The sequence below is a fragment of the Ahaetulla prasina genome, chromosome 3 (assembly GCF_028640845.1).
Source record: "Ahaetulla prasina isolate Xishuangbanna chromosome 3, ASM2864084v1, whole genome shotgun sequence".
NCBI lineage: Eukaryota > Metazoa > Chordata > Lepidosauria > Squamata > Colubridae > Ahaetulla > Ahaetulla prasina.
In genome coordinates this window covers 52,535,739-52,561,855 of record NC_080541.1, presented here as the reverse complement: position 1 = coordinate 52,561,855, position 26,117 = coordinate 52,535,739, and the positions used below count along the sequence as shown (strand labels likewise).

Genomic DNA, 26,117 nt, shown 5'->3' with positions numbered 1-26,117 from the left:
TTGGACCAAGTGATCATGCGTTAGTCCAGAAGGATTTAATTGAATAGGCTGTTGGAAAAGTGGCTGTAACTAAGGTATTTTATTTCAAAATGGCTGATTTTGACAAGCTACAAGTTGAGTACGGAGATGAACTAGACGTCATTTTGGGGATATGGAAATATGGAAAAGGGCCTACATTTTTAAAAGAACATTGCATAGATAACTCATATTTTGCATTTTATGAAAGATGAGAAAGGTTCCAAGCCCTGATTGCTTCTATTAATATGATGCATACAGGTACAACCCATTTCCAACTATTGAACTATGAATCTCTGGACCATTGTGATTTTAGCAAAGGAATCCCATTGCAGTGTAGAAAGTAGTCAGACGCTTTTGCAGTTATCTTAAAACCAACAGCATAAAGAAAGGTGAAAGTCATAGTAATTACACAGGGGAATTTACTGAGTTACATATACTGACAGTGCAAATGACAACTTGCTTTCTTTCATTTGTACAGATGGCCCTCTTGTACCATTGTATGCCAGTTACTCATTATCAGAAATTTCTGATAGTTTTACAAGTACTCCATGTTCTTTTTCAGAAATCCCATAGTCACTGTATAAAATTATGTCATTTGTAAAATTATATTGCATTTGGGGAGCTATAACAAAAAAATGAAATCATTTTTTTAGAAATCTGCTAAGCCAGTTTCCTGGGCTATATGTTATGCAACTGAAGAACTGGGCACTGGCTGCAAAATCTTTCCCCCATTCTGATTTAAATTCAACACACACACAAACACATACACACACACACACACACATACAAACACACGCTCATATATCATATACTTGCAAATTATTCATACATGAAGCATACTCATTTTTTTTTGCTTATTGAAATTGAGTATGTAAAGTATGAAAAGTACATGCTTAAGGTGATAGTTGTATGATAATGAAGACCTTTTCCAGACCGAGTGTCCAAACTGAGGGTACCTGAACCCCCAAAATGCAATGCGTGCACAGCCCCCGTGCATATGCCCTGCCCATCTCCATGTGTCTGGCTCCCCACATGCAGCCCTCCGCATGCGCCCTGCCCCTTGCACAGATGCAGAATTATTACTGTATTTATTAGAATGAGGGAAAACACACTTTGAATTCCAAATAAATACTTCATACAACTTGGTTTATTGCTAAAATGAATCAGAAAGTGATCTATAAATTATAAATTAGAAGTAAATTATGACATCTGAAGATTTGTCAGGACCAATTATTTCAAACACATCTTTGTTCCTTTTGTAATGATTTAGTATTAAATGTAGACTACAAACAATACTGACTACACTTAGAATGGGATTAGTTGAGTGCACTGCTCTATCTAGAATATTAATTAATTTGATCTTTTTTAAAAATCAGTTTGTCCAAGGATGTGACATGACAGGTTTCATTCTAGAAATAAGGTATTGTATTAGTATACTAAAATTTTAATGGTAGGCATGCATTTTGAAAATAATAGTGCTTCAAAGACCACTAGTCTGATTTGCATAGCTTTGCTAATTTATCAATCCCAGGTCTCAGGGTGGAGTTCTCATTACAGGATTAACTTTACCATACTTAAATAAATATGGAGAGAGAACTCCTTTAGCTACTATGACTGTGAGCATGACATGCATTTAGAAGCCATAAGGACAGCAAATTAAAACTTAGTGTATTTAGTGTTATAAGTAACATAACTAGGTAAAAACATTGGAACTTAAACTTGACTGTTTTCTTATTAATATTCCCACATATGCTACATACAATTTGGTTTCAGGAAATTACCTTCCACATAGAAATATACAAACTACTCTCAAATAAACAATTTGGTTTCAGAAAAAAATTATCATGCAACCTTCAACTTCTCCACTGTAAAAACATATGGACTACAAATCTTGATCAACGCAAAACAATAGATGCAATCTATATAGACTTCTGCAAAGCTTTTGACTCAGTAGTACACGATAAACTTCTCCTAAAACTAAAATCCTATGGCATTTCAGGACCCCTTCACAAATGGATATCTGCTTTTCTGTCTAACAGACAACAAGTGGTCAAAATTGGTAATGCTCTATCAAATCCTGTTCCTGTCAAGAGTGGCGTTCCTCAAGGCAGCGTTCTTGGACCAACATTCTTCATACTATACATTAATGATCTTTGTGACCATATCTGAAGTAATTGTGTTCTCTTTGCTGACGATGTCAAACTATTTAACACCACAGACAATACATCTACCATTCAAAAAGACCTTGATCATCTAACTGCTTGGTCTAAAACTTGGCAATTCCAAATCTCAACCAGCAAATGCTCAGTCTTACATATTGGAAAAAAGAATCCAAACACTAAGTACATACTTGATGGACATTACCTTACAGATGACCCCCACCTTGTTAAAGACCTTGGAGTTTTCATATCAAATGATCTAAGTGCCAAAGCCCACTGCAACTAGATAGCAAAAAAGGCTCTAAGAGTTGTAAACCTAATCTTGCATAGCTTCTTTTCCAAAAACACTACGTACTAACCAGAGCATATAAAACATTTGCTAGACCAATTCTAGAATACAGCTCGCCTGTCTGGAACCCTCACCACATCTCTGACATCAATACAATTGAACGTGTCCAGAAATATTTTACAAAAAGAGTTCTCCATTCCTCTGAAAACAACAAAATACCTTATCCCACCAGACTTGAAATCCTAGGCTTAGAAAACTTGGAACTCCGTCGCCTTCGACAAGACCTAAGTTTAACTCATAGAATCATCTATTGCAATGTCCTTCCTGTTAAAGACTACTTCAGCTTTAATTGCAATAATACAAAAGCAACCAATAGATTTAAACTTAATGTTAACTGCTTTAATCTAGATTGCAGAAAATATGACTTCTGTAACAGAATCATCAGTGCTTGGAACACTTTACCTGACTCTGTGGTCTCTTCCCATAATCCCAAAAGCTTTAACCAAAAACTTTCTAATATTGACCTCACCCCATTCCTAAGAGGACCATAAGGGGCGCACATAAGAGCACAAATGTGCCTACCGTTCCTGTCCTATTGTTTTTCTTTTTCTTCTTCTTATATATATATATGTTTATACCTCCTAATATTTACTTATATATATGTTTATATACTATATAATCTTTTGTATGATACCTATATATATTGTTGTGACAAAATAAATAAATAAATAAATAAATAAATAAATAAATACTTTGGAAATAAGTTCTATAGGGTTCTACGATATTTTTTCCTTTAATACTTGTGTTTAGGACAGCAGCTTAAAATACAGAAGCACAAACATTTGACCATAATAACAAAAATATAGAAGATTCTTATTAGGAAGAAGCAATGTTTTATTTTTGTTTCTACATTCCATTTTAAAAATCCAGTCTAGGAATAAAGCAGTACTATCTTTCAGGGAAAACTGGAAGGAACCATGCGTGACACGAGTAAGACATTTAAGTAACTGAAAAGGTTAAAGTGGACAACCTTGTTAAACAAACACCTTTATTATTAAGAGTAGGCAGATATGCCAAATGGAAATGCAGATAACAAATAGACAAGAAACTCAAGCCATGCCATGAATTTAAATTCAAGTATCATCTTTGCATGGAAAAAGACCAATTGTATGCTGCTTTTCCTATAAGGATACTGGAGTCCTCCACTTGGATCAGTAGTGCAAACCATAACTTCCATGTGGCAGAGAATAAGACTCTTGGACCTCAAAACAGAAGTTACATTTAAATTGTTTAGGGAAACAATCAAGATGAATATATTGCCAAGATTATTATTTTATTTCAGACAGTACCAATAAAAATTGAAAAGACTTATTTTCAACATCTAAATAAGGAAATTTATATGGCAAGGGACAAAAGCAAGAATAAGTATAAAAATGTTACAGGATGCGAGGCAACGTGGAGGATTTGGACTGCCGAATTGGGAACTATATTACCAGGCAGCAGCACTGACTTGGATGAAGGAATGGGTTGAATTAAGAAATACAAGACTATTAACTTTGGAAGGACATGATTTACAATTGGGATGGCATCCATTCTTATGGTATGGTAGAAGTAAGATACATACATACTTTCATAGGCATTAGATAAGAAATGCATTGCTATTGGTATAGGAGAAAGTTAGAGATAAATATTTGAAAATACCAATATGGTTATCAACAATGGAAGTTTTAATACACCCAAATATTTTTAACTTCAGAAATATTGTTGGATATAAGGAGTTATTAACAGATAAGGGGGAACTGAAGGGGAAACAAGAACTGGAAGAACAGGGAATTGAGATGGATTGGTATATGTATATGCAAATACAAACAAGATATGAAAAAGATGCTAAACTATATGGTTTCTATTTAGAAAAGACAGAGTTGGACAGGATACTCATAGGAACAGAGGATAAACTAATTATAACTAAAAAATTATAACTTTTTACTGAGCATCGAACTAGAGGAAGAACAAATAAAGGAAACAATGATAGTTTCGGCAAAGAACTATGGATATTCAATTGACCTAGATAAATGGCAACAGTTATGGGAAAGGAATTACAAATTAACAATGTCCACGGCATATAAAGAAAATCAATATAAAATGTTTTATAGATGGCATATGCCCCATGAGAAACTGGCAAAAATGTTTAAAGATAAATCAGCTGAATGTTGGAACTGTCACCAGTTACCAGGATCTTATTATCATATATGGTGGATATGCCCAAGAAGCTAAAAACTATTAGAATAAAATTAAGACATGGCTAGAAGAAATGACAAAACAACATATTGATTTAAAACTGGAGCTGTTCCTATTGGGTATCCTATCAGAAAAAAATAGCAAAGAAAGTATCTGTTTGATTATACATGTAATAACAGCTGCAAGGATTGTTTTTGCACAAAACTGGAAAGCAGAGAAAATACCTTTAGAAGAAGTAATCAAAATTTTTTTAGAATGTGCAGAAATGAATAGATTAACTTTGATAATTAAAGAAAGAGAAGATTCAGAATATTTTAAGATATGGGATCAATGTTACCATTGGTTGGAGAAGAGATACAGATAAACAAATTAATAGTTATGTAAGAGAATGGTATAATTAGAATATTGTATTTTTGGAGAAATGTTGTAATAGATTAAGCGAGAATGAAGACAGAAGAAACAACAAAAAGAAGTCATGGAGTAAACACTGAGATGTCAAATGGAAGGAATGACTGATGTATTAAGTGTTTGTTTGTGTTTAAAAAACATTTCCAAAAAAAATTGTTTAGGGGAATTAGAGTCCAAAAGAGATACTTTCCTTTTGCAAGTATTCCTATCTAAATATATACATTTTTAGGGGGTTACTTTCAGTTGTTTAACTCCTGGCAAACTGCATGGATTAGTCTCTGCAGTTTTCTTGGCAATGTTTTTTGGAAACAGTTTGCCATTGCCTCTCTTCCTAGGGACAAAAGACTGGCCCCAAGCTAACTAGTCTAAAATAGGATTAGAATTCAAAGTTTTTAGCATGATGCACCAGAACCACTGCACCAGAATGGATCTTTGAATGTTTGCATGTTCTGATTCAAAGGAAAAGTATTGACAAAGAGAGGAGTAAGAAAGAGAGACACAGATTCAGAGTGTCATATAACCAAAGAATTGTGTTTATTTGGCAAAGTCCATAAAAAGCTGAAAGTATATGATCTAGTTTGCAGTTATGTAAAGAGCATTACAGAAAATATGTTTAATAAGGAGTTGTAGTTCACTAGCTTTTGTAAAGATACTTCATACTTTTCTCCAGCTGATGCTGAGATGTAATGCTAGATACACTTGTTTGTAACAAATGATGGTTATAGAATAAACATTATAGTATTTTCAGTATTCTGGTTACTGGAGGATATTGATATCTGAAGTCACAGAAGAAAAATTACTTAGGAGGAAGGAGAATGAATCTTTCAATAATCTTTAAATCAGTAGCCAACAATGACCTGCATTAACAAAAGTTATATATGCAGAGAAAATGGCTAAATAATAGGAAACTTGAAAACAGAAAGCATATTAGAAAATAAATTAATACTGTATCTTTATATGCCTAAATACACCATGAACTGGCAAACTGGAATTGGAACCACTTACAAGATATAAAGGCATCAGAGTAAATTAAAGCTCTTCCATCTAGAACACAAAGCTAGAATGAGTCAGTATTTATTATTTACATTATAAGTGCCTTATTAATTGCTCTTTATATATTTTTTTCTATAACATTTATACAACTTCTGAATTTTTTGTTTGATTATTTGGCTTCATTATTCTGGTCTTTTTTATCAGTTGATTAATTTATTGTAAAGCTTCTGATAGTGATTTTTGGGGGGGGCAACAATGTGTAGTTTTACTGGTACTGTTGGTAATAATTTCAGGTGGCAAAGCTGCTTACCAGCTTGTTCTCACATTACACCTACAGTAGAGGATGGTGGAATGGAATGGAATGAATGCCATAAATTCAGGACCAGACTGAATTCCATCCATTTATTTTTGAGATCTTATTTGCACTTTCAGTTGTGAATAACTGCAAGTATTTCCTTAATTTTCAGCAAAGCGTTGTATTAGGATAACGTTTGGAATGAGAAATCAGGCAGAGAACTAAATAAACCACATAACTTTGCAAAAAAATAAAATTTGCTCAAAGTTCCCCATTTTCCCTTTCTTTCACATATTTGAATACAATCTTAGGAAAATGACAATGCAATTTATATGCATATTCATTAGTAAGACATACTGACATTGTGTTTATTCCCAGGCAAACAGACATGCACTTTTGCTTGTATTGCAGTTGTATAGCAATAGAGGCTTCACAATACTGTGGGGCCGGGATAGCTCAGGCAGTAGAGAAGCCTGTTATTAGAACACAGAGCCTGCAATTACTGCAGGTTCGAGCCCGGCCCAAGGTTGACTCAGCCTTCCACCCTTTATAAGGTAGGTAAAATGAGGACCCAGATTGTTGGGGGGGCAATAAGTTGACTTTGTAAAAAAATATACAAATAGAATGAGACTATTGCCTTATACATTGTAAGCCGCCCTGAGTCTTCGGAGAAGGGCGGGGTATAAATGTAAACAAAAAAAAAATACTGCATCATCATGGGAAGATATCTTCTGATATAAAAACTATATTCACTGGTATTTGGGAGAATGAAAGTAGGAACAATGTTTCTGATGTAAAGCAAGAACAATTCCTTCTGTTTCTAAGTCATAGCAAAAAAGAGAAAGATGCTTGAAAAGTCAAACAGCTTAGAATCTTCCACTGTCTGAAGCAGAAGAAGAAGAAGAAAGGAAAGAGAGAAGCTAAAAGAAGAATACAGTGGACTAATATCCAGGAAACTTTTCTGTTGTCTTTCCAAAATACTTTGATTCTGTGTATTCACCTATTTGCATTGTTGCAATAAAGTGCAGAAAATTGCATTAAAAAATAAAGTATGCCATATAACATTATTTTATCTATGTATCCATAGAGTAGAACTCCGTTTGAAATAAACAATGGTTTAGAAATCAATTTGGACGACAAACGTAGGTAGCCTAATGGCACATCATGTACTCAATGCAAGGCTACTCACCAACTGACTGGAAAGCCAAACAACATTGGCATGACATTAGCAAATTTCTCCCTGCCTTGCCTAATTTGAATTAATGTCAATAATACACAAAGAAATAAGTAGCACCAGTCTAAAGTACGGTATCACAAGTATATTGAATAGAATAGAATAGAATAGAATTTTTATTGGCCAAGTGTGATTGGACACACAAGGAATTTGTCTTGGTGCATATGCTCTCAGTGTACATAAAAGAAAAGATACGTTCATCAAGGTACAACATTTACAACACAATTGATGATCAATATATCAATATAAATCATAAGGATTGCCAGCAACAAGTTATAGTCATACAGTCATAAGTGGAAAGAGATTGGTGATGGGAACTATGAAACGATTAATAGTAGTGCAGATTCAGTAAATAGTCTGACAGTGTTGAGGGAATTATTTGTTTAGCAGAGTGATGGCCTTCGGGAAAAAACTGTTCTTGTGTCTAGTTTTTCTGGTGTGCAGTGCTCTATAGCGTCGTTTTGAGGGTAGGAGTTGAAACAGTTTATGTCCAGGATGCGAGATATCTGCAAATATTTTCACGGCCCTCTTCTTGATTCGTGCAGTATACAGGTCCTTGAAAAATTGTCCTGTTTCCTTTGCCAATTCTCTTAATCTAATAACTCATTAGGATGAAGAATCTAAATATCACAGACATTATTTTAAAAAGTGGAGAAAAGTAATAGCTATTGTGATAAATTTCAAATTAAGTGTTCAAAGTATTGCTCAGAAATAGAAAGAAAATTTGCTTGTGTTTAGACTTTTTGTATGAGAAATATACTGTACGATTAAATACTGATTCACTTAACAGTATGTTAGATTCTGAGGCACTCAGTCTTTGGTATCTGCTAAGCCAGCCATCAGATTACTTCCTACACTATCCAGATAGGTTTAACACATGCAGGGTGACTTCAGTATGGATTGTTACATGGAAAAACAGATGTAGAGAAATCAGTCCTAATTCTACAAAGATATAGGACTTCATTGTTTTACAGCCAAGCTGTCATCCTATGGGTCACTTGATCATTTGCAAGTGCCTCTTCCTGCCTCTGGAGGAGTGTGATAAACTAAGTTATCCACCCATACACACAAACAAATGCAAAGGCATTTGTCATTTTGAGTAACATGAGATGATTCCACATACATCTTTTGTCCTTTGATATAGATTTCTTGAAATATTTTATCCAGCTAAATGTCTGTAGTCCCAAACTCCTAATTTAAAAATGTTGATAAATGAAGTATCTCTTTAGCTAATAAATGAAGTATCTCTTTAGTTATCCTTTGTCAGCAACATTCATTTTAATGGAAAGTGAGTTTACAGGGTTACATGATTGAACTACTGAGCCAAGTCAGTGTTGGCAAATGATGGGCTAAATTATTGATGTTACACACTAATGAATTCTGATGAGAAATAAAACACAGACATTACGTTTCAAGTGGTTCATAATTATTTTTGTACTTTAAAAGCAATTTTATTCTTTTGCCAAATCATACCAGTCTGTAAAACAAAAACATTGCTAGTGATTATAGCTAGAATTAGTGAATTTGTGGCAAAAATGCTTCTCTACATTGCCCCATTGATACTTTACTCATATGAGGCTTTTCATTTCTTTCTCATTTCTAGGAAAAGATAATTAAATTAAATGATGAAATTTTAAAACCTTTAAATAAGACAATCTTCCTTTGCAGCCATGATTAAGAGTTCAGTAGGTATGTTTATAATCAATGATACAGCAGCATGGATAATGGAGTTGTGTTAAATGACCATAATTAAATCAGGAAGTAACAAAAGCAAGGAAGCTTCTTAAAGTTCTGATCCAGCATGATGTATTTTAAGAGAGGAGGCTCAAAATTAAATATAAGATGGGTTAGCATTAATCAGACAAAATGGACTAATGTTTGTACACAGTCTTAACATCTTTCAAAATGCTTAATAATGGCATAAAAATAAATTGTTCATTCAGCATTGTTTTAAATGTAAATTGTATAGTATGACCTAGTTCATCAGTAGTATTACAGTATTGGTGGTAATGCACAGCATGTTTTTTTAAAAGATGCTGTGTATCATAAGCCCTGAGCCCTTATGCCACTAAACACATCATTTTCAACATCTGCCAGAGAGGTTTTGTACAAATCTCTGGCATAACGGCAAATTCTAAGAGTGATGTGATCTATTCAGAAGCAGTTATCTTTGTCCCACAAATAAAGTTTATCACACTGAGAATGAACTGCATACCTCTGCAATTCAACTTGTGCTTGCCCTCCTTCTCCTTTCATTCATTGTATTTCAGCAAATACATTTTGTCAGCATTTATTAAACGAGAATTTCCTATTATGCCCAAATAATGGAAATATAGGGTAAGAGCTCTCTTTAAACTGTAGTATTACATCACAGATAGTCACTTTAGTTTGGAGGAAGCCATGAATGATTAGACTGTTATATTTTTATTCTATGTATATGTATATGTATATAACCCAAGGAGACTAACAAACCTAATACTACTGACTATGATTTTCTATTCTATTATTTCTATTATTAAGCAGGAGAATGACTGATCCAAGATCACCTAGTTGGCTTTCATGCCTAAGGCAGGTCTAGAACTCACAGGCTTTTGATTTCCAGCACCTTAACCATAACACCAAACTAGCTTATTAGAACTAGGCAGAAGTCTAATTATCTCGACTCATTCAGTAATATCTAGCAGATTGGGGCTACTTTGTGATCTGATGATTATACAAGGTGATTAAATAGAGTGACCTGATGATTAAATTCTATGGGACTCAGGAAACATGCTTTCCCTATTATAGCACTTTAACCTCTGGAATGACATCCCCCAGGGAACTGTATGGCCCCCACCTTAATTACTTTCAGAAAAATCACAAAAAATTGGTCGTTCATTCAGGCCTTGAGATAGAGTAGTTGTGTATTATTAATCTATCTATATCCTGGCTCCTGATTTCTTGTCCCTGAAGTAAGGCAGCCTAAATTCTGAAGATAATTAATTAAATAATTTAATTGAGTCTAGTATAACTTTACTGTTTGAAACTAATATTACTACTATTATAAATCAAATTCACATTTAACATTTAAAGTTACAATATCTAACTTTAATTTGGGAAAAATATCTACTTTTCCACTGTAATGAAACATTTGCAAGGAAATAACCAAACTCAGAGAGCACCAAGGTATTTTTAGTCCCCCCCCCCAGTTATTTTTAGTCATACTTGGATATCTATATGTAGGTTTATTTCAAGACAAAACAAAAGTTGATATAATGTATTTGAGGCATTCCAAATTCCCACTTCAGAGACTTGAAGAATTGCTTTGCATAGATGATACTTCTGAGACTCTTTTGAACTGAAGTGATTGAACTATTAGATTTCTGGCATGCTGGGTTCACACTAATCTAAACAGATCTAGTAGAAGTGGATATGGGCCATTTGAAGAATAAACGGATTGAGTTCAGACTCAATAGAAAGAAATACAAAATAGAATATGATGTTAGCATAGCCATGATCTAGGGAAAATACCAGCTAGTTAAGCTAAGGTCAATGCTGAGAAAACTGTCATGAAGTCAATTATATATTAAATTATATATTAAAATATAAAAACAACCCAGCAGGTCAATTGAAGGAAGTCAGAACAAGGAAGAGCTAGGAATGGACATTTTTCATGAAAGACACAGCAGTCCCCAATTTTTGGGGCACCAGGGACCCATTCCTTGGAGAGAGGTTTTTCCGTGGACCAGAGGGGAGTTTTTTGGGGGGCTGCCTGCATCCAGTTGATGGGGCTTCACTTATTTGCACGGCCCAGTTTCTGGCAAGTTGCAGACTGATGCTGATCCACAGACTGGAGATTGGAGACCCCTACCCTAATAAATTATCTTAGCTAGTTTAGTCAAGTAATAGCAATATTTCAGAAAATATTGGAAAGAAGACTGGGATTTTATGAAGCAAACAAATTATCTCAATGCTTTTCAACATTGCTTCTAGTCTTTGTTTTACAGCCAAATCAGCCAAGGCTGCTGATAGGTAACCTCTTGTAGGAGAGAGATGGGAGAAGGACTCCAATCAGATGAGATAAAATATTTATTACAATATATACAATATAAGGGTAATGTTACTATTGATTCTGCTTGATTTTTTCAGCAGAAATTGATCTGATTATCCAGGGTAAAACATGCTTTTGAATTGGAAGCTGGGAACAAATTTGTCTATTCCAGTGCTCTTCAACTAAGTAATTCAGTAGCAGTCATCACAAATTATATCCTTGAGAACCAGCTTTTTCCATTTATAAAATCTTCAGTAACCTATCTGGGAATCACTGTGTTAACAGTCATGGAGCAATATCCTACAATTAACAGCATAGGTTAACCTTAAAATCAATAAAGATCTGTTGAAGAGATATATCTTAATGATTTCTATGTTAGTGATGGTATAAGTTGTGTATAACTATATTGGTGGGTGGGTGGATGAGAAAGAGCTTGACTTAGGAAGTCATTAGCAACAACTTATTTAGTGAACCTTGGTTTTACATTGCTGAGGGGGAGATGGATGAGACTGGATAGTTCCCTGTGTTAATTAATACAATATATAGATTTCCAGTAAGTTATATATTATACCAGGATATGAATATGGAAGCTATCCTGGGTAAAACACTAACTTTTGCTTATTCATTCTATTAATTATTAGGGCCTAACTAGCTTCTCCCTCCAATTTCATGTAAAGCTCAAAATTAAACTGGTGGCTGCAATTAGGGAAAAACTTTATTGTGCCTCTTAATTTCTTTTTTCTTTCCCGAGTTTTCTGTTGAAAGTTATTTTTCAAATGGTTTTCCCTTTTAAGGGAAATAAATAGGGTGGCTGTTGAGACCTAAACATTGGTTTTAATGGAAAATGTATCCGAAGAATAGAATGTCCTGCTTCCGTGACTACTTTGTATAAGAGGAAGAAATTATAAACTAGAGATGATTGACAGTCATTCACTATGAAATATGCTGGTCTGCGTTTGAATGTTAAGTATCATATTGGTTTAGAGTGGCACATGGGATAGAGGACATTGGTATTTTTAATTCTTCCGTTTCCATTTTACCCCAGAAATTTCCCAGTCCCATCAAAATCTCAAAGACAGATATGTAGTCTTAAAGAAATATTGCTATTTTCTGAAATAAAGGCATCTCTATAAATATAAATATAAGATTTGTCAAATCATTTAGAGAAATCCTTCACTCAGGGCACTGAGTATGTTCCTGAAGGTTCGGTATGGCACATCAGAAGATCTGGGAAGGCTTTTAAGATAAACCTAAACCTTTGGGAGACTTCACTTACCTTCCCACTTGATGATGATTTACATAATCCTAAAAATGCCTGGAAAATCCATGAAAAAATTATTGCAAAGCCAGACAAGCATGATTAATCTTAGCTATACTAAGTGGGAGTACAGCTGTAAGTAAATGCTATTTGTTATCTGTCTTTACATAAATAGGTAACCTAACTGGCACAAATCAAAAGTTTCAACAAGTTGTTTCCTATAGCAATAATACACAAAGCTGGGTTTATCATATTCTGAAATATTTTGGCAACTATTACAAATTTTTAAATTGCAATGTCCCATTTTTCTTTAAAAATACTGTATATCCAGGAGTCATGTGTTTCCTGCTGAATTCATTCTTCATGCAATTCCAGTTTATTAAAGAAGTTAAAAATTTACAAAACTCAGATGGGATATGGTTTTAATGCTTCATCACACTACTCATCATTTGCTTTTCAATCTAGATCAGAATAATCTTTTCTCCTTTCTGCAGACACCTACCTTCACAGCTAATATTTTCTGAACAATCTCATGAGAGGCTGCCTGCAACTTCCCGAGCTTGGCTTGGTTATAGAAGGCTTGCAATTTGAAGTATTCCACCAATAGCTTGTGCAGCTTCTTTTGCAGCTGAGAGAGCTAAAAGAGGAAAGGGGAAAAATAAGTCAGAGTGGGAGAGGAAATTAATGGCAGTGTTCAAGAAGAATGATGGAGGGAAATATAGAAAGCAGTCAATAGCCCATTCTGCACTGTACGGACCTGACAGGAATTTCACAGTCTCTTGATTTTTCAGCCCACTCATGTGCATTCATCAGAAACCAGTCACATCTGGCTGCCAGGATGGGGGGTTAATTTTCTCTAAATGCCTCAGCAGTTTTGTTCTAGCTGAGGCAAACTCTGTGACTGCAAAGCTGATGAGTAAAATATTTCTACTTCACCCAGTTTAACTCAAAACCGATAGCCTCGGGACATATTGAACCTTTCTTTAAAAAATAATCTTTTGAAGCATTTTGAATGGCACATCAGGTCAGGCCAAAGTTTAAAATGCAAGTTTAAGACTTTGATGGACACTGTGGCTCATTTTTCCTTGTAAAGCTTATCATAGCTTGGCAATGTGTGCTTCAGAGCATGACAAAACTAAAGAGAATTAACTTCACCATCAGCAGCTGAGGGAGAACAATAACAGGAAAGAAATTTCCAGACAGAACTCCCTATTAATCTACCTAGCTATAACCATGTGACAAGAAAGCATCTAGCTGCACTAAATTGCAGTTAAGGCAGCAGCTGAAAGTGACACTACCTTATCTATATCTATCTATCTAGATGTATACACATGCACACACAAGCTCAAACATTTAAATTTAAGGACAGGTATGGTTGCACCTCTTGTAAGTATTCCATTGAAAAAGATTACTAAATGCAGCTGAAATTTGACAGCTGCTTTAGGGATATTATTCACATTGCATTTATTTCAACTGATTTGCAACAGAATAAATAAATATATATTTGGGATAATAACTCTATCTTGTCTATTTTATCTATCCATGCATCCATTCATCTATCCAAACATCTACGGCGATGATAGACCCAGAATGTCTTGGGTATTTAGGTCTCCCTGCCTGCCCCCAGTCATCAAACCAATAGTTTCCTATTTCATTTGACAAATCTCTTTTGAAATGGTGGAAACTTGCAAAGCAATTTAACTATATAGCACAATGATCTCTCCACAAAAATACCATTGAAAATGTCCAAATTCCTGGGTGTGTTTTAAAGAATTGCTTGAATCCTGACAATATTTTTAGGAGTTAAAAATACTGGTAAACTGGAAAATAGTAAATTATAACCCTTATGCTGCATAGTTGGTTTTTAATGACTTTTGCTACTTAGCTATGCTACAGTTGTATTGGAAAATCTCAGTCACCATCATCAGTGAGTGACCTTTCTAAGCTTGCTTGTGAACCAGATTAAAACAATAGTATAATACTACTTTGGAAGTCTTCCAATTCATTGAGGTCAAAACCAGGATGAACGCATGAATAAAAACACTTTAATTATATAAAGTAACATTCCTTGGCTGCCCATATTCATTTCCTTGTCTAAATCTTGCTTTCAAATTGTATTTGTTACAATAAGAATAGAAAATAGGTAAAACTCACAGAATAACAGAGAAGCTTATAAAAATTAATGGCCTTTCACATCTAAACATGCAATATCTTTGGCTCTTATACAAAACACTGTCAGGAAAATAGGCATACTGAATTATGATAATTTACAAGTAAATTGTGTTTCATAACGTTCCATGTACTTCACATACCTTATGTCAATAATCAATATTTTTGTATAATTTGTTTTTTATATCCAATAAACGATGTTATAAAAGTTAAAAGTTGTGAAAAATAGAAATAGATATCTTATTGATTACCTAATTGTGACATGTCAAAAATTACCATACCAGGTTTTGTGTAATTGTCACACTAGGAATTGAATCAAATATGGTTGCATTTTCCACACTGTAAAGTTTAGATAATTAGTACCGCTTGCTTTCAAAGGCTAGGATCCCAAACATGTTAACATGTGCAGGGATAAATGTAATTCCTGTGGAATCAGATGCAAGGAGGGGATATTAGGAGTTTAGTCCAACAGCTTTGGAGAACACCAGAAAAAAGTAAGTGCCATGAAATACTTTCGAACCTTTGAAAATTTTTAAAAGCCATTTCTGAGATATAAAGGGTTATATTTTCAGAGGAACAGTAGAAATTTTACTACAAACTCTTGATTACCCAAGTGTGTCTGATTCTAGTCAAACTGCCATAGGGAAAAATGAGGGAAGATAAAGTCCTACAAAGAGCTTATGAACTAAAAGAAAAGGAAAATAAGGTAAAGAAAAGAAGAGATAAATACAAAATGTAGCTGAACACACAGAAAATGAAATACTTAGAATTATGGAAGTTAAAGACTTCTGCCTCACTGTTTACGTTCAGTTTGATGGATAGAGAAAAATATAAGAGAAATCCCCATGGAATCATCCAGCTCAAGATTTATAGCAGAAACAGGCATGCACTGTTTGGGTATAATAACCCATACAATGCAAAGAAGATCCTTTTTGTCGACAATAGTTTTGACATAATCAAAAAAGGGCAAGTAAAGAACACGCACAAAACAATCAATCACATATTTAAAAGAGTATCAAATTCACAAAAGAAGAAAAGAATAACAGACTATCCATCCTAGATATTTTCATCAGTGGAGAAAGCAATGAGACTTCCGACTTGGGTATATTAAAAAAACATCACAACAACACATGCAAAATAATGCTACAATACCAGAGTGACAATTCTATTGCCTACAAAGAAACAATCAGATCTACAAACAGTATTCAGATGAGCAAAAACAGATTGCAGCAGCCCAGAGCTCCATAAAAAGAAAATAGATTATCTTTACAACATCCTTTAGCGCAGGGGTGTCCAAACTTGGCCCTTTGGAGAGTGGTGGACTTCAACTCCCAGAATTCTCCAACTAGCAACTTGCTTAAATTTATAGCTCATGCTGGCTGGGGAATTCTGGGAGCTGAAGTCCACCACTCTCCAAAGGGGCAAGTTTGGACACCCCTGCTTTAGCGCAATGGGTAGCCACAGAACTTTTTAAAAAATGTGCCTTTTTATACAACCAGCTAGGACACAACCATCACAACTCATGAAAAGAATAATAATTCCATACATCAAAAATGTTTCAGAAATCATCAGCAGATTAAGTGTAAATACTGAGGGACAACAGATTTAACCAATTCTGAATTATTATTAAACATTATTAATCAAATCTTTATAGCCATCCATCTCCCTGAAAAGGACTCTGGGCGGCACAAAGCAGTCTGAATACTTTCAAGAACAATTGTAGGAAACAATGATCAAACCACTAAATATCTTAAAATTATATGTTTTTATTTCAAGATTCATTAAATAACGGAAGAAAGATTAAAAATATAGTTTTGCTGAGTTTTTATAGTTTTTTAAAGAAAAGGTAGCAAGAATCTTCCCTGTTATGTACCTATCATATGAAAGTTGTTAATCAGGTTCTTGTTGAAGGAGTTCTGAGTACACATTGACCACAGGATCCTTCCCACTTTCATTATTTAGAAAACAGCTTGACATTGCCCTCTTTCCATCCAATGCAATGCACAATCTGTATGCCAAACTTAATTCAAATACTTACATTTCTCATTTATTAAATTGGAAACCAGCAGAATGCCATATTTTGTATTTTTTTCAATTTGGCATATTCTAAGCATCAAGCCTGCCCCCCCCCTCCATGTTAGAAATTTAATTAGATAAAGAATATGGAAAAGCAAGTTTGTAGATTGCTGTCTAGGTTTCGGTGCATGCATGAATATCTGATTTACTAACAACTTAATGACAGCTTTGGTTATTTACTGACATCTGTAGAAAAACTGAATGCAGTTCTAAAAACCTGGAAGAGGAAAATGCAATTGTGGGAAAAAACAGAAGATTTATGAACTGAATTTGTGATGCTGTGAATAACACGGTCTAGGACAACTCGCCAACTTGCCATGGCCAACTCAGCACAGAAAAACTCACTGCAGGATAAGAGTTACACTAATATCGAAGAAATAGTAAATAGAATCATTAAAGAAACAACGGCAGAAGGGAGACATTTCTCTTATCTTCCCCTAAGTATATTCATTCTTATTTTGGCTCATAGTTAGGAACTTTTTCAGGACTTGTGATTAAATTAAAAATGATATTACATAATAACATTCTTAGTCTCATGGAATATTTGACAACAATCAAATACTGTTAATAATAAGCAGACAACTGATATGACAGCTGCCAATATTATATGGATAACTAGCAGACGTGTTAATTTGGAACATCTTTATTTTTACTTTTTCCAATTCTTTGCCAATAAGAGTTTACTACTAATTAGTAAGTTATAGACCCTATTTAAATGTATTCTATTTTTGAGTCTTTAAAATATCTAATAAAATTGCTTCTGATTAATGGAAAATTCATTTTTATATGGTTAAATTTCCCAATACATTTTTATATTTCTACTATGCCATTTTCCAATGTAGGAAAATGACAGTTAAAAATATACTGGTAAAATTATATCCTGGTTAGCATGAAAACTCACAATGTTCAGAAAAAAATGAACTACTATCTCTAAATTAAATGTACTGTTTATCATAGAGAATAAAATACACAACAGTAAAACAAACAAACAAAATGAAACAAAGCAAAAACATATATTAACCCTAACAATAATAGCAGCAAAAGAAAAAAAAGTGTACAAAAAGTAGGAAAAAGTGGTCAATTTAATTTAACATTTAACATGTAGGATGCACCCTGGCTAAGTGCTAAAAGCAAAGAAAAAGCAATAAATCATATTTTCATATAAATATATATATGAAAATAGAAGACAAAATAGTCAACAGGTTGAGTTAAACATTACACTAATCTTCAAATCCCTCTGTTAACCATCTGTTATTATATTTAGCACATGTAAAAATGAACTTATCACTATTGTATGTTTATGAAAAGCTGTAAATGGAAAATTTACTTGAAGAGCAGCTACTTCATTTCCTTACTGTATCATAGTCCTTCTTGAAGAAATTGTTTCATAACCAATAGGTACAATTCTGAAGTTGCTATGGGTTTACTTATTTACTTAAAAATATTTATTTATTATAAGAGCTCTAAGAAACATCAGTCCCATTAAAGCTATTCAGGCTAAGACTCAAAATATATGGAACTGAAAGTCATACAAAAGGGAAGGACACAGGTATAGCCATTGATTACCTATTTGTTAGTCTTGTATACAGTGGGGTAACTTTTGAAAGTTTTGTTGAATTATGACAAAAGAACATATTTTTTAGTCCCAGCTCAAACATTTATTTTAAAAAAGTTTGCATTATATGGCAATTTTACAAATGTTAATGAAAAATCAGGGGGAAATCTGGATACTTTTATTTGGAAATGAAACCAAATGGAGAATGGAATGGATAATGAAATTTAATTGGTGACTAATGTAATTTCATTTACTTTCAATCCTCTAAAGAAAATTCACCAGATTCCATTTTCACGGTCAACTAATTAGTCTGCATTGAAGAGCAATCATCTATTTAATCAATTCATATTGTCAGGTACAAGAACATCCAAAATCAAAATGATAAACATCTCAAAGTAAAAAAAAAATAATGCACTGTGATAGCTAATTTAGGGATGTGTACCATTACAAAATCAAAATGTGTTAGAAATGAAAAAAGATGCTGAAAATCAATAAGATATTATAGTAATTAGCTGAACAAACATGATATTCAGCATTATCAAAATCATGTCAAAGCACAAGAAATGCCTTCTGTTACAACTGCATTACAAATGTATAAACAAATAAGGTTAAATTTAGCTAAAGCTTATATGACAACATAAATGTAATACATTCATAAAACCTAATCAGACAGTTCAGCCTCAATACATTTCTCTTTATTTTTGTTTTTAAAAAATCAATCTAAGTTACTGAAAACCACATGAACAATTTGATGCCTGCACATTCTCTTCCATTTCCCCACATTTTTGGGCTCCCAAAGCAAAGAATTGGTGGCATAATACTGAAAAATAATGAGGATTAGAATGGTTTCCCACTGATTTTGTGGGGGAAATAATTGAATAGGAAGTTTAAAGTGCTGATAGGCAACAATCCCATAACAATTAATAGATTTCCCTAAGATCCCAAACAGAGGGAAAAATGGAACGAAGTTTCATTTCTCTGGAAATATTTTGTTGTTGCCTTGTCCTCTTTAGTTCTTGGTGCTGGAAAAAGGTTCAATAACATTAGGGCATATCCCAGAACCAAGATTTATTGTAGACCAAATCTATTTAAGTAATGTGAGATAGCTGCTCAAATATTAACAGTGAGAAAATCTTGATCTAGAGGGGGAAAAAAGTGTATTTGTGTTTTGAATAGGTGCCTTAATGTAGTAATGGATTAGATGAGAGTCAATATACTCCAGAATAATCCTAGCCTTCCTCTCAGATAAGTTCTGGAAAAAGTTCAGCCTATTTCAGATAAGGCAGCATTCTCTATTTGTAATAACTTGCCATTTTTATGGTATACAAGAGTCTAACTTGCATTTGGGAACTTAGATAACAATGGGGAGCGTGTATATCTAAGATTCTGGAACAAACTAATACTTGTTCATCACTAAAAATTAACAGGACACTTGTGACTTAGAACCGATGAAGTAAAACAGCAACATAGGGATGCTGACACAGCTGTCATGTCCCACTCCTCCGCTGACGGCCGGGTCAGGGAAATCCGAATCAGGCTTGCCTCTGCAGCTCTGCCCAAAGTCCTAGCAAAGTGCTCAGAGCAGGCAGGAGACCAGTAAGTGACTTCAGCAAGATAAGTTCGACTTTTGCCTGACTCAGAGACTGCCAGAAAGCAGATCCTTTATATAGGCCATGGGGTGTGGCTCCATGACTCAGCACTCATTAAGGCCTGCCCCTCCCTTCCTTCTGTTGCCTCCGCCTATCCAATCTTCTGATGCGAGGGTCACTCCAATCAGCTGTTGGTAATAAACCCTCCTCAGGCTCACATGCTGTGGAGGAGGGGGAGGGGTCTAGCTGCTCCGTTTGCCTGGGCATGGAGTCAGGGTTGGGGCCGGGAGGTGCTCCTTCTTCTGCAGTTTGTCTGGGCATGGAGCCAGGACTGGGGCCGGGAGGCATACATTCCTCCGTGTTCGGGAGCAGATAAGAAGGCCCCGGCTGCTCTGAGGGCGGGCAAGACACAACAACAGCTGGAACTTCAAGAATTGGTCATAAGTATCGCAAGTTCAGTAGTATTGTAAATTTGAACAGTCACTAAATGAATAGTCATTACCCAAGGAGCAACTGTATATCTTCATTCAAGTAAGAATATTAACATTTATTTTATACAGGGCTATTTTTATAAACCTCACTCGACCCAGAAAAGACATCAGGATGGCTACTATATGATCACAGTGACAGCATATTGTAGTAATTCTGCGGCAGCTTTACTCTTAGACAATTTGATGTAGTGCTTAAAACATCAGACTAGGAACCAGAAGACTGGGAGTTCTAGTACCAATGTTAGGGGAATTGGACAGCCTTGCACCAGAAACTTTCTCAGCTTAGAATGCAAGCAATGGCAAACTACTTCTGAAAATCTTGTCACAAAAACTTTAGGTATGTTTCCAGGCAGTCACTAGTAATGAACACTAACTTGAATGCAACCACCCACCCTCTGCAAATCAAACTGTTGGTTTAAAACCCATCTTATCCTCATAGGTTCCTGCCACAGTATCCTGATTAAACATGATTGGGAAGAGAGTAACAGGGTTCTCAATACGTGCATTCAGACATTGCTAAACTTTGCTTGGTGAGATCTATTTGGTTTCCTTTTTCAATTTTGTGTAAAACTACTTAAAACTTCCTGTTCTGGTAATTATTTGTCTCACTAGGCAGATTACTTATGTTATGCTAGACCAGTGGTTCTCAACCTTTATAGTGCTGCAACCCCTTTAATACAATTCCCCACGATGTGGCGACCCCTGTAATACAATTCCCCACGATGTGGCGACCCCAACCATAAAATTATTTTCGTTTTGAATTTATCGCGCCTGAAGCCGTATTGGCTAGCGATCTGAACTGCTTGCGATTGCCTTGAGGACGGAGGCATTAAAGCGGAGACTCCTCCCCTGTTAAGTTTATCACGCCTGAATCCAGATTAGGCTAGCGATTGGGAGTGATTGCAGCTGGCTTGAGAGGGAGACATCAGAGCAAAGATTTTCTCTCTTTTTTAATTCATCGCGCCTGAAGCCGAATTCAGCTAGCGATTTGAAGAGCCTGCAGCTGGCTTGTGGAGTCAACCATTGGAGCGTGATTCTTCGATTCGCAAGTATAGTTCCCATATTTCCGATGGTCTTAGGCGACTCCTGGCAAATTGTCATTCGACCCCCAACGGGGTCGCGACCCACAGGTTGAGAACCGCTGTGCTAGACCCTTCTCTTCAAATGTTTTCAACTGTGGGATTTGTCTCAGTTTTTATTATGTTTATGCTTAGATTTGTTGGAATATTTAACTGTAATTGTTGTAAATTGCTCTGAGCAATGTAAGTACAATGTAAGGATACAGTGAAACTTTTCAACATAAAATAAACTAATTTCAACCATAAGAAAATGGGAAATGGGAAAGGACAGCAACTCATTCTTGGATGAACAGCTTTAAATTTCAAACTAAGCAACCCGAGCTTTAGAGAGGGTATTAGTAATCCTAACACCTATTAGCTGTCTTGAAAGAGCTAAAATTGCAATAGTTCTAGAAATAAATATCATTTACAGATGCCCAAAGATGCAGAACGATCTTAACATAATATACTGTCATGTCAAAACTACTTCGAAATTCTAATATTTTGGGCTTGTGGGTTTTTCTTTTGAGATACAAGTGAATCTAGATTTCTGGTTTACAAGTCTAAACTCAGACTACACATTGTTTGAATTTATGATAACAAAGATTGAAAAGAATAATTGAATTTGGCTAGTCCTATACAATTTTTCAGCAGGCTTTAAAAGGCTTGATTTTACCAACACATTCCATAGGATTTAATATATCTGTTCCAGTTAATCTGTGGGATCTGGAAGGCATTCATAATGAGACTGTGTTTGAGTTAACTTACATATTCTTATCAAAAACAAGTTAAAGGAACTTTCGATGTATTGCTATAATACCTTTCTGGGATCATGGTCCTGTCAATATATGTAGGGTAGTTGGATGCAACAAATATTTTCCATTAGTAAGCTTATAATGAATGGATGTAATGAATAGTATAGTAGTTAAGGCATCAGGCCAGAAACTGGAACATAGTGAGTTCTAATCCTGTCTTAGAACAAAGCCACTTGGGTGACTCTAGGTCAGTTACTTTCACAAAGCTCAGGCAAGGAAACAATGGCAACCACTTCTGCAAAAATCTTGCCAAGAAAACTGCAGGGACTTGTTTCTGAGAATCTGACACTATTGAAGAGAAGGAAAAAATGAATGGGCTTTATCTTCTTTTCATCCAAACCTGGTTTCTTCATTTTCATGCTGACTCAAAGTACAACCAAGGTATCCTTGACATTCATGGATTTTTGAGTATGTATGTAGGTTGAGGGTTTAGGAAGTAGATAAAGATGAGTGCTGGGGTTACTCTTACTGTTAGCTTAATTTATAAACACTTAATTGAGTATTTAATCATTTATTACTTTTCATCCTTAAGCCAAATAAAAGGTGACATGTCTTACAGAACTCTTCTGTGCTACATTCAAAAAAAGTCAAGGGATAACTTTAAGGTTAACATACTATAAGGTTCTTTCTCAGACTAAAGATTTGCATAGCCTATAAGGAGGTGGGGGAAAAATCACATAACATTAATAACTTCCGATCAAAAATATATTCCAATGTGCCTATAATTAGTAACTATCTATTTTTAAGCAGACATGGAATGGGGCAACACCAAAATATATGATAATCACTAGGGCAGCTTAAAGATATATTAATAAAAATTTGTATGTAGTCCTATAATTACAGAATTACACACTAACAGAGTTGGAAGGGATCTTTGAAGTCTTCTAGTCCAATCACCTGTTCAAGCAGGAGTCCCTATACCATTCTGGACAAATGGCTTTCCAATCTCTTCCTAAAGCTTCCAGGGATGGTGCTCCCACAACTTCTGGAGGCAAGCCATTCCACTGGATGTTTTCCTTTCCTGTTGGCATTTTTTCAATTGTGTGGATGCTAAATGTAACTGTGCCATAAACAAAATTTCCTGTTGGTTCCAGAACACTTGCATTTCAGACCAATTCATAGTGACTAGTTAGGATAAAATCTAATTGACCTCCTTTCTGGTTAATTTCAAGGTAAATTATTCTAAGGAAGAGACATTAGGTTTCTTGTCATGATCTGAGCGGGAATGCATCTAATCTACTTGAAGTTATTAAAATAACATCCTTTTCATACCTTCGTAATCTGTGCATATAGTATATGTGTGCATGAATGACAGAATAGTTTGTATGTGCATGTGCCAGTGGTGGGTTTCAACCAGTGTTACCACCGGTTTGCTTTGTGCATGTGCTTTGCACAAGCGCATTGAATTTTAGAACAGCTGAGACACGGCAATCCGCTCTGCCGTGCCTATCAGCTGGGCTAAAAACAAACAAATATAGGTAGGTATAGCCAGTGGTGGGATTCAAATAATTTAACAACAGGTTCTGTCAGCTAGGTGGTCATGTGACTGGGTGGGAGTGGCTGGGTGGTCATGTGACTGGGTGGGCTTGGCTAATTCAATGTCACTCACATTAAGGGGTGCCTCGCCTGGCCCCTCCTCTCCCAGTCATTCCTTGTCACACCCGGCCTCAACATATCTATAGTTCTGTAAAAATGTTGTTTATCTTTTTTCAACTTTATTATCTACATAACATAGCTGTACTTTCATTTGCCCAAGAGTGTGAAAGGCAACAGGTTTTTAAGGGGCTGCCAGAAAGAATGGGGAGAGGGGCAATGTATTTTCCAAAGAAGCAGAAGGCAAAACAAGAAGGAATAGATGGAAACTGAACAAAGAGAAGCAACCTAAAACTAAGGAGAAACTTCCTGACAGTAAGAACAATTAACCAGTGGAACTACTTGTCTCCAGAAGTTCTGGGTGCTTCCACAATGGAGGTTTTCAAGAGGAGATGGGGCAGCCACTTCTCTGAAATGGTATAGGGTTCACCCCCCCAAGGTCTCTTCTAAGTGCTATTCTGTTATTCCGACATCTTTCCCAGTCTCTCTACTCAGATTTTGGCATCCTCAGTTTTTCTGCCTGAGCAGGGGGTTGGACTAGAAGATCTCCAAAGTCCCTTTCAACTCTATTATTCTGTTATTCCTGAGCTAAATAACTAAGACCCTCATTGGGGCCCTATCTCTTTTGCTCCCTCTGGAACTGAGCTGCGTCTAAACAATCATTTTAATAAGATTTTTAGAAACCTGCAGTTGAAAGTTCTTCAGGTCTCCTTACCCTGAAGACCCAATTCCATTTGGAATTTAATCCCAAAATGATTGCCCTTTTAGCATTTCTTTTGACACTTCTCCAAAATGACCCCCAAGAAGCCACATGTCAAAAGACAGCAGGGCTGCTGGTAGCCAAGTGCTAAGGCAGGATTTATCTCAGACCCTCACTGTCTCTCATTATAATCTTCCTTTCTTCCTCCCTCCCTCCCCGCTTCCTTCTTCTCTCCTTTTTATTCCCATCTCCTTCCTTCTTTCCCCTCCCTTTTATTTCTTAGGGGAGAAGGCGACTTCCCCTCCCCCCCAACTTTTAAATGTCACCCTTATTAAGAGCCAGGGATGCTTGCTCAGATACCTGCTGCTTGTTTTTTCCCATAAGAAAAAAAGAAATTGCTGGCCCAGGGTCGGCATTGTAACTTTTTAAGCATTTCAAAAGCTGTTCTTTTAACTTTGTGGTCTTGCTTTTGGGGACAACACCCCCCCCAACCGCACCTCTTTTGTTTCCAAGAAAAAAAGAAATCGGAGGAAGGGAGAAGAGGGGGAGAAAAAAAGTTACACACATACACAGAGAGGTTGGAGAGCTCTCTTGTTCTGTCTCTCTCCAAGTGGCCCGTGTACAGACAGATACCCCATTTCCGCTTCGTAGCAAGAAGAGGTGTGCTGTTTTGTTTGCCGCCAACAGATGAGTGACCTGATCGAAGCTGATCCCAGTGTAGGGGAGACTGCAGGGTTAGTTTGACCAGGCAAATTATCCCCCCCCCTTTCGCTATCAAAGTGGACCCAGCAGCTGCACTGCAATGTAGAAATGGGAAATGGAACAGACAACACGAGGGAAGGAGATGCAGCAGGGAGAAGAGTTTGCCACTGCTTGCCCCACCCACCACCCGCCAGAAGCCCTTACTTTCCCCAAGCACTTCTTTGCTTACCTGATTTCCAGCTCCATAGCGTTTCTTGCTATCATGTGCAGGAAAACAAAAGTTTGTGGAATTTTTCTCTTTTGCAAGAAGTTGAAATTGATTGATTGCACTTTATTTTTAGTCCCACAATCTTTTGTTTCCCTGAACAAGAAATGTGACAGAGAAAGGCGATGGAGCTGGAAATCAGGTACGCTTCCGCCCCCCCACCCCCCTGCAATGCCAGAAGC

At 35.7% G+C, this 26,117-nt stretch overlaps 1 protein-coding gene across 2 annotated transcripts in view; it reads right to left on the bottom strand.

Annotated features, from left to right (window-relative positions):
- CCDC178 (coiled-coil domain containing 178) overlaps positions 1 to 26,117 on the bottom strand; it is a 152,151-nt gene that overhangs the window by 1,536 nt on the left and 124,498 nt on the right. For both annotated transcript variants that reach the window (XM_058176928.1, XM_058176927.1), the window contains one exon: positions 13,425 to 13,559. In XM_058176928.1, coding sequence (XP_058032911.1) covers positions 13,425 to 13,559 — 135 coding nt within the window. The remainder of the gene's footprint in view (positions 1 to 13,424; positions 13,560 to 26,117) is intronic.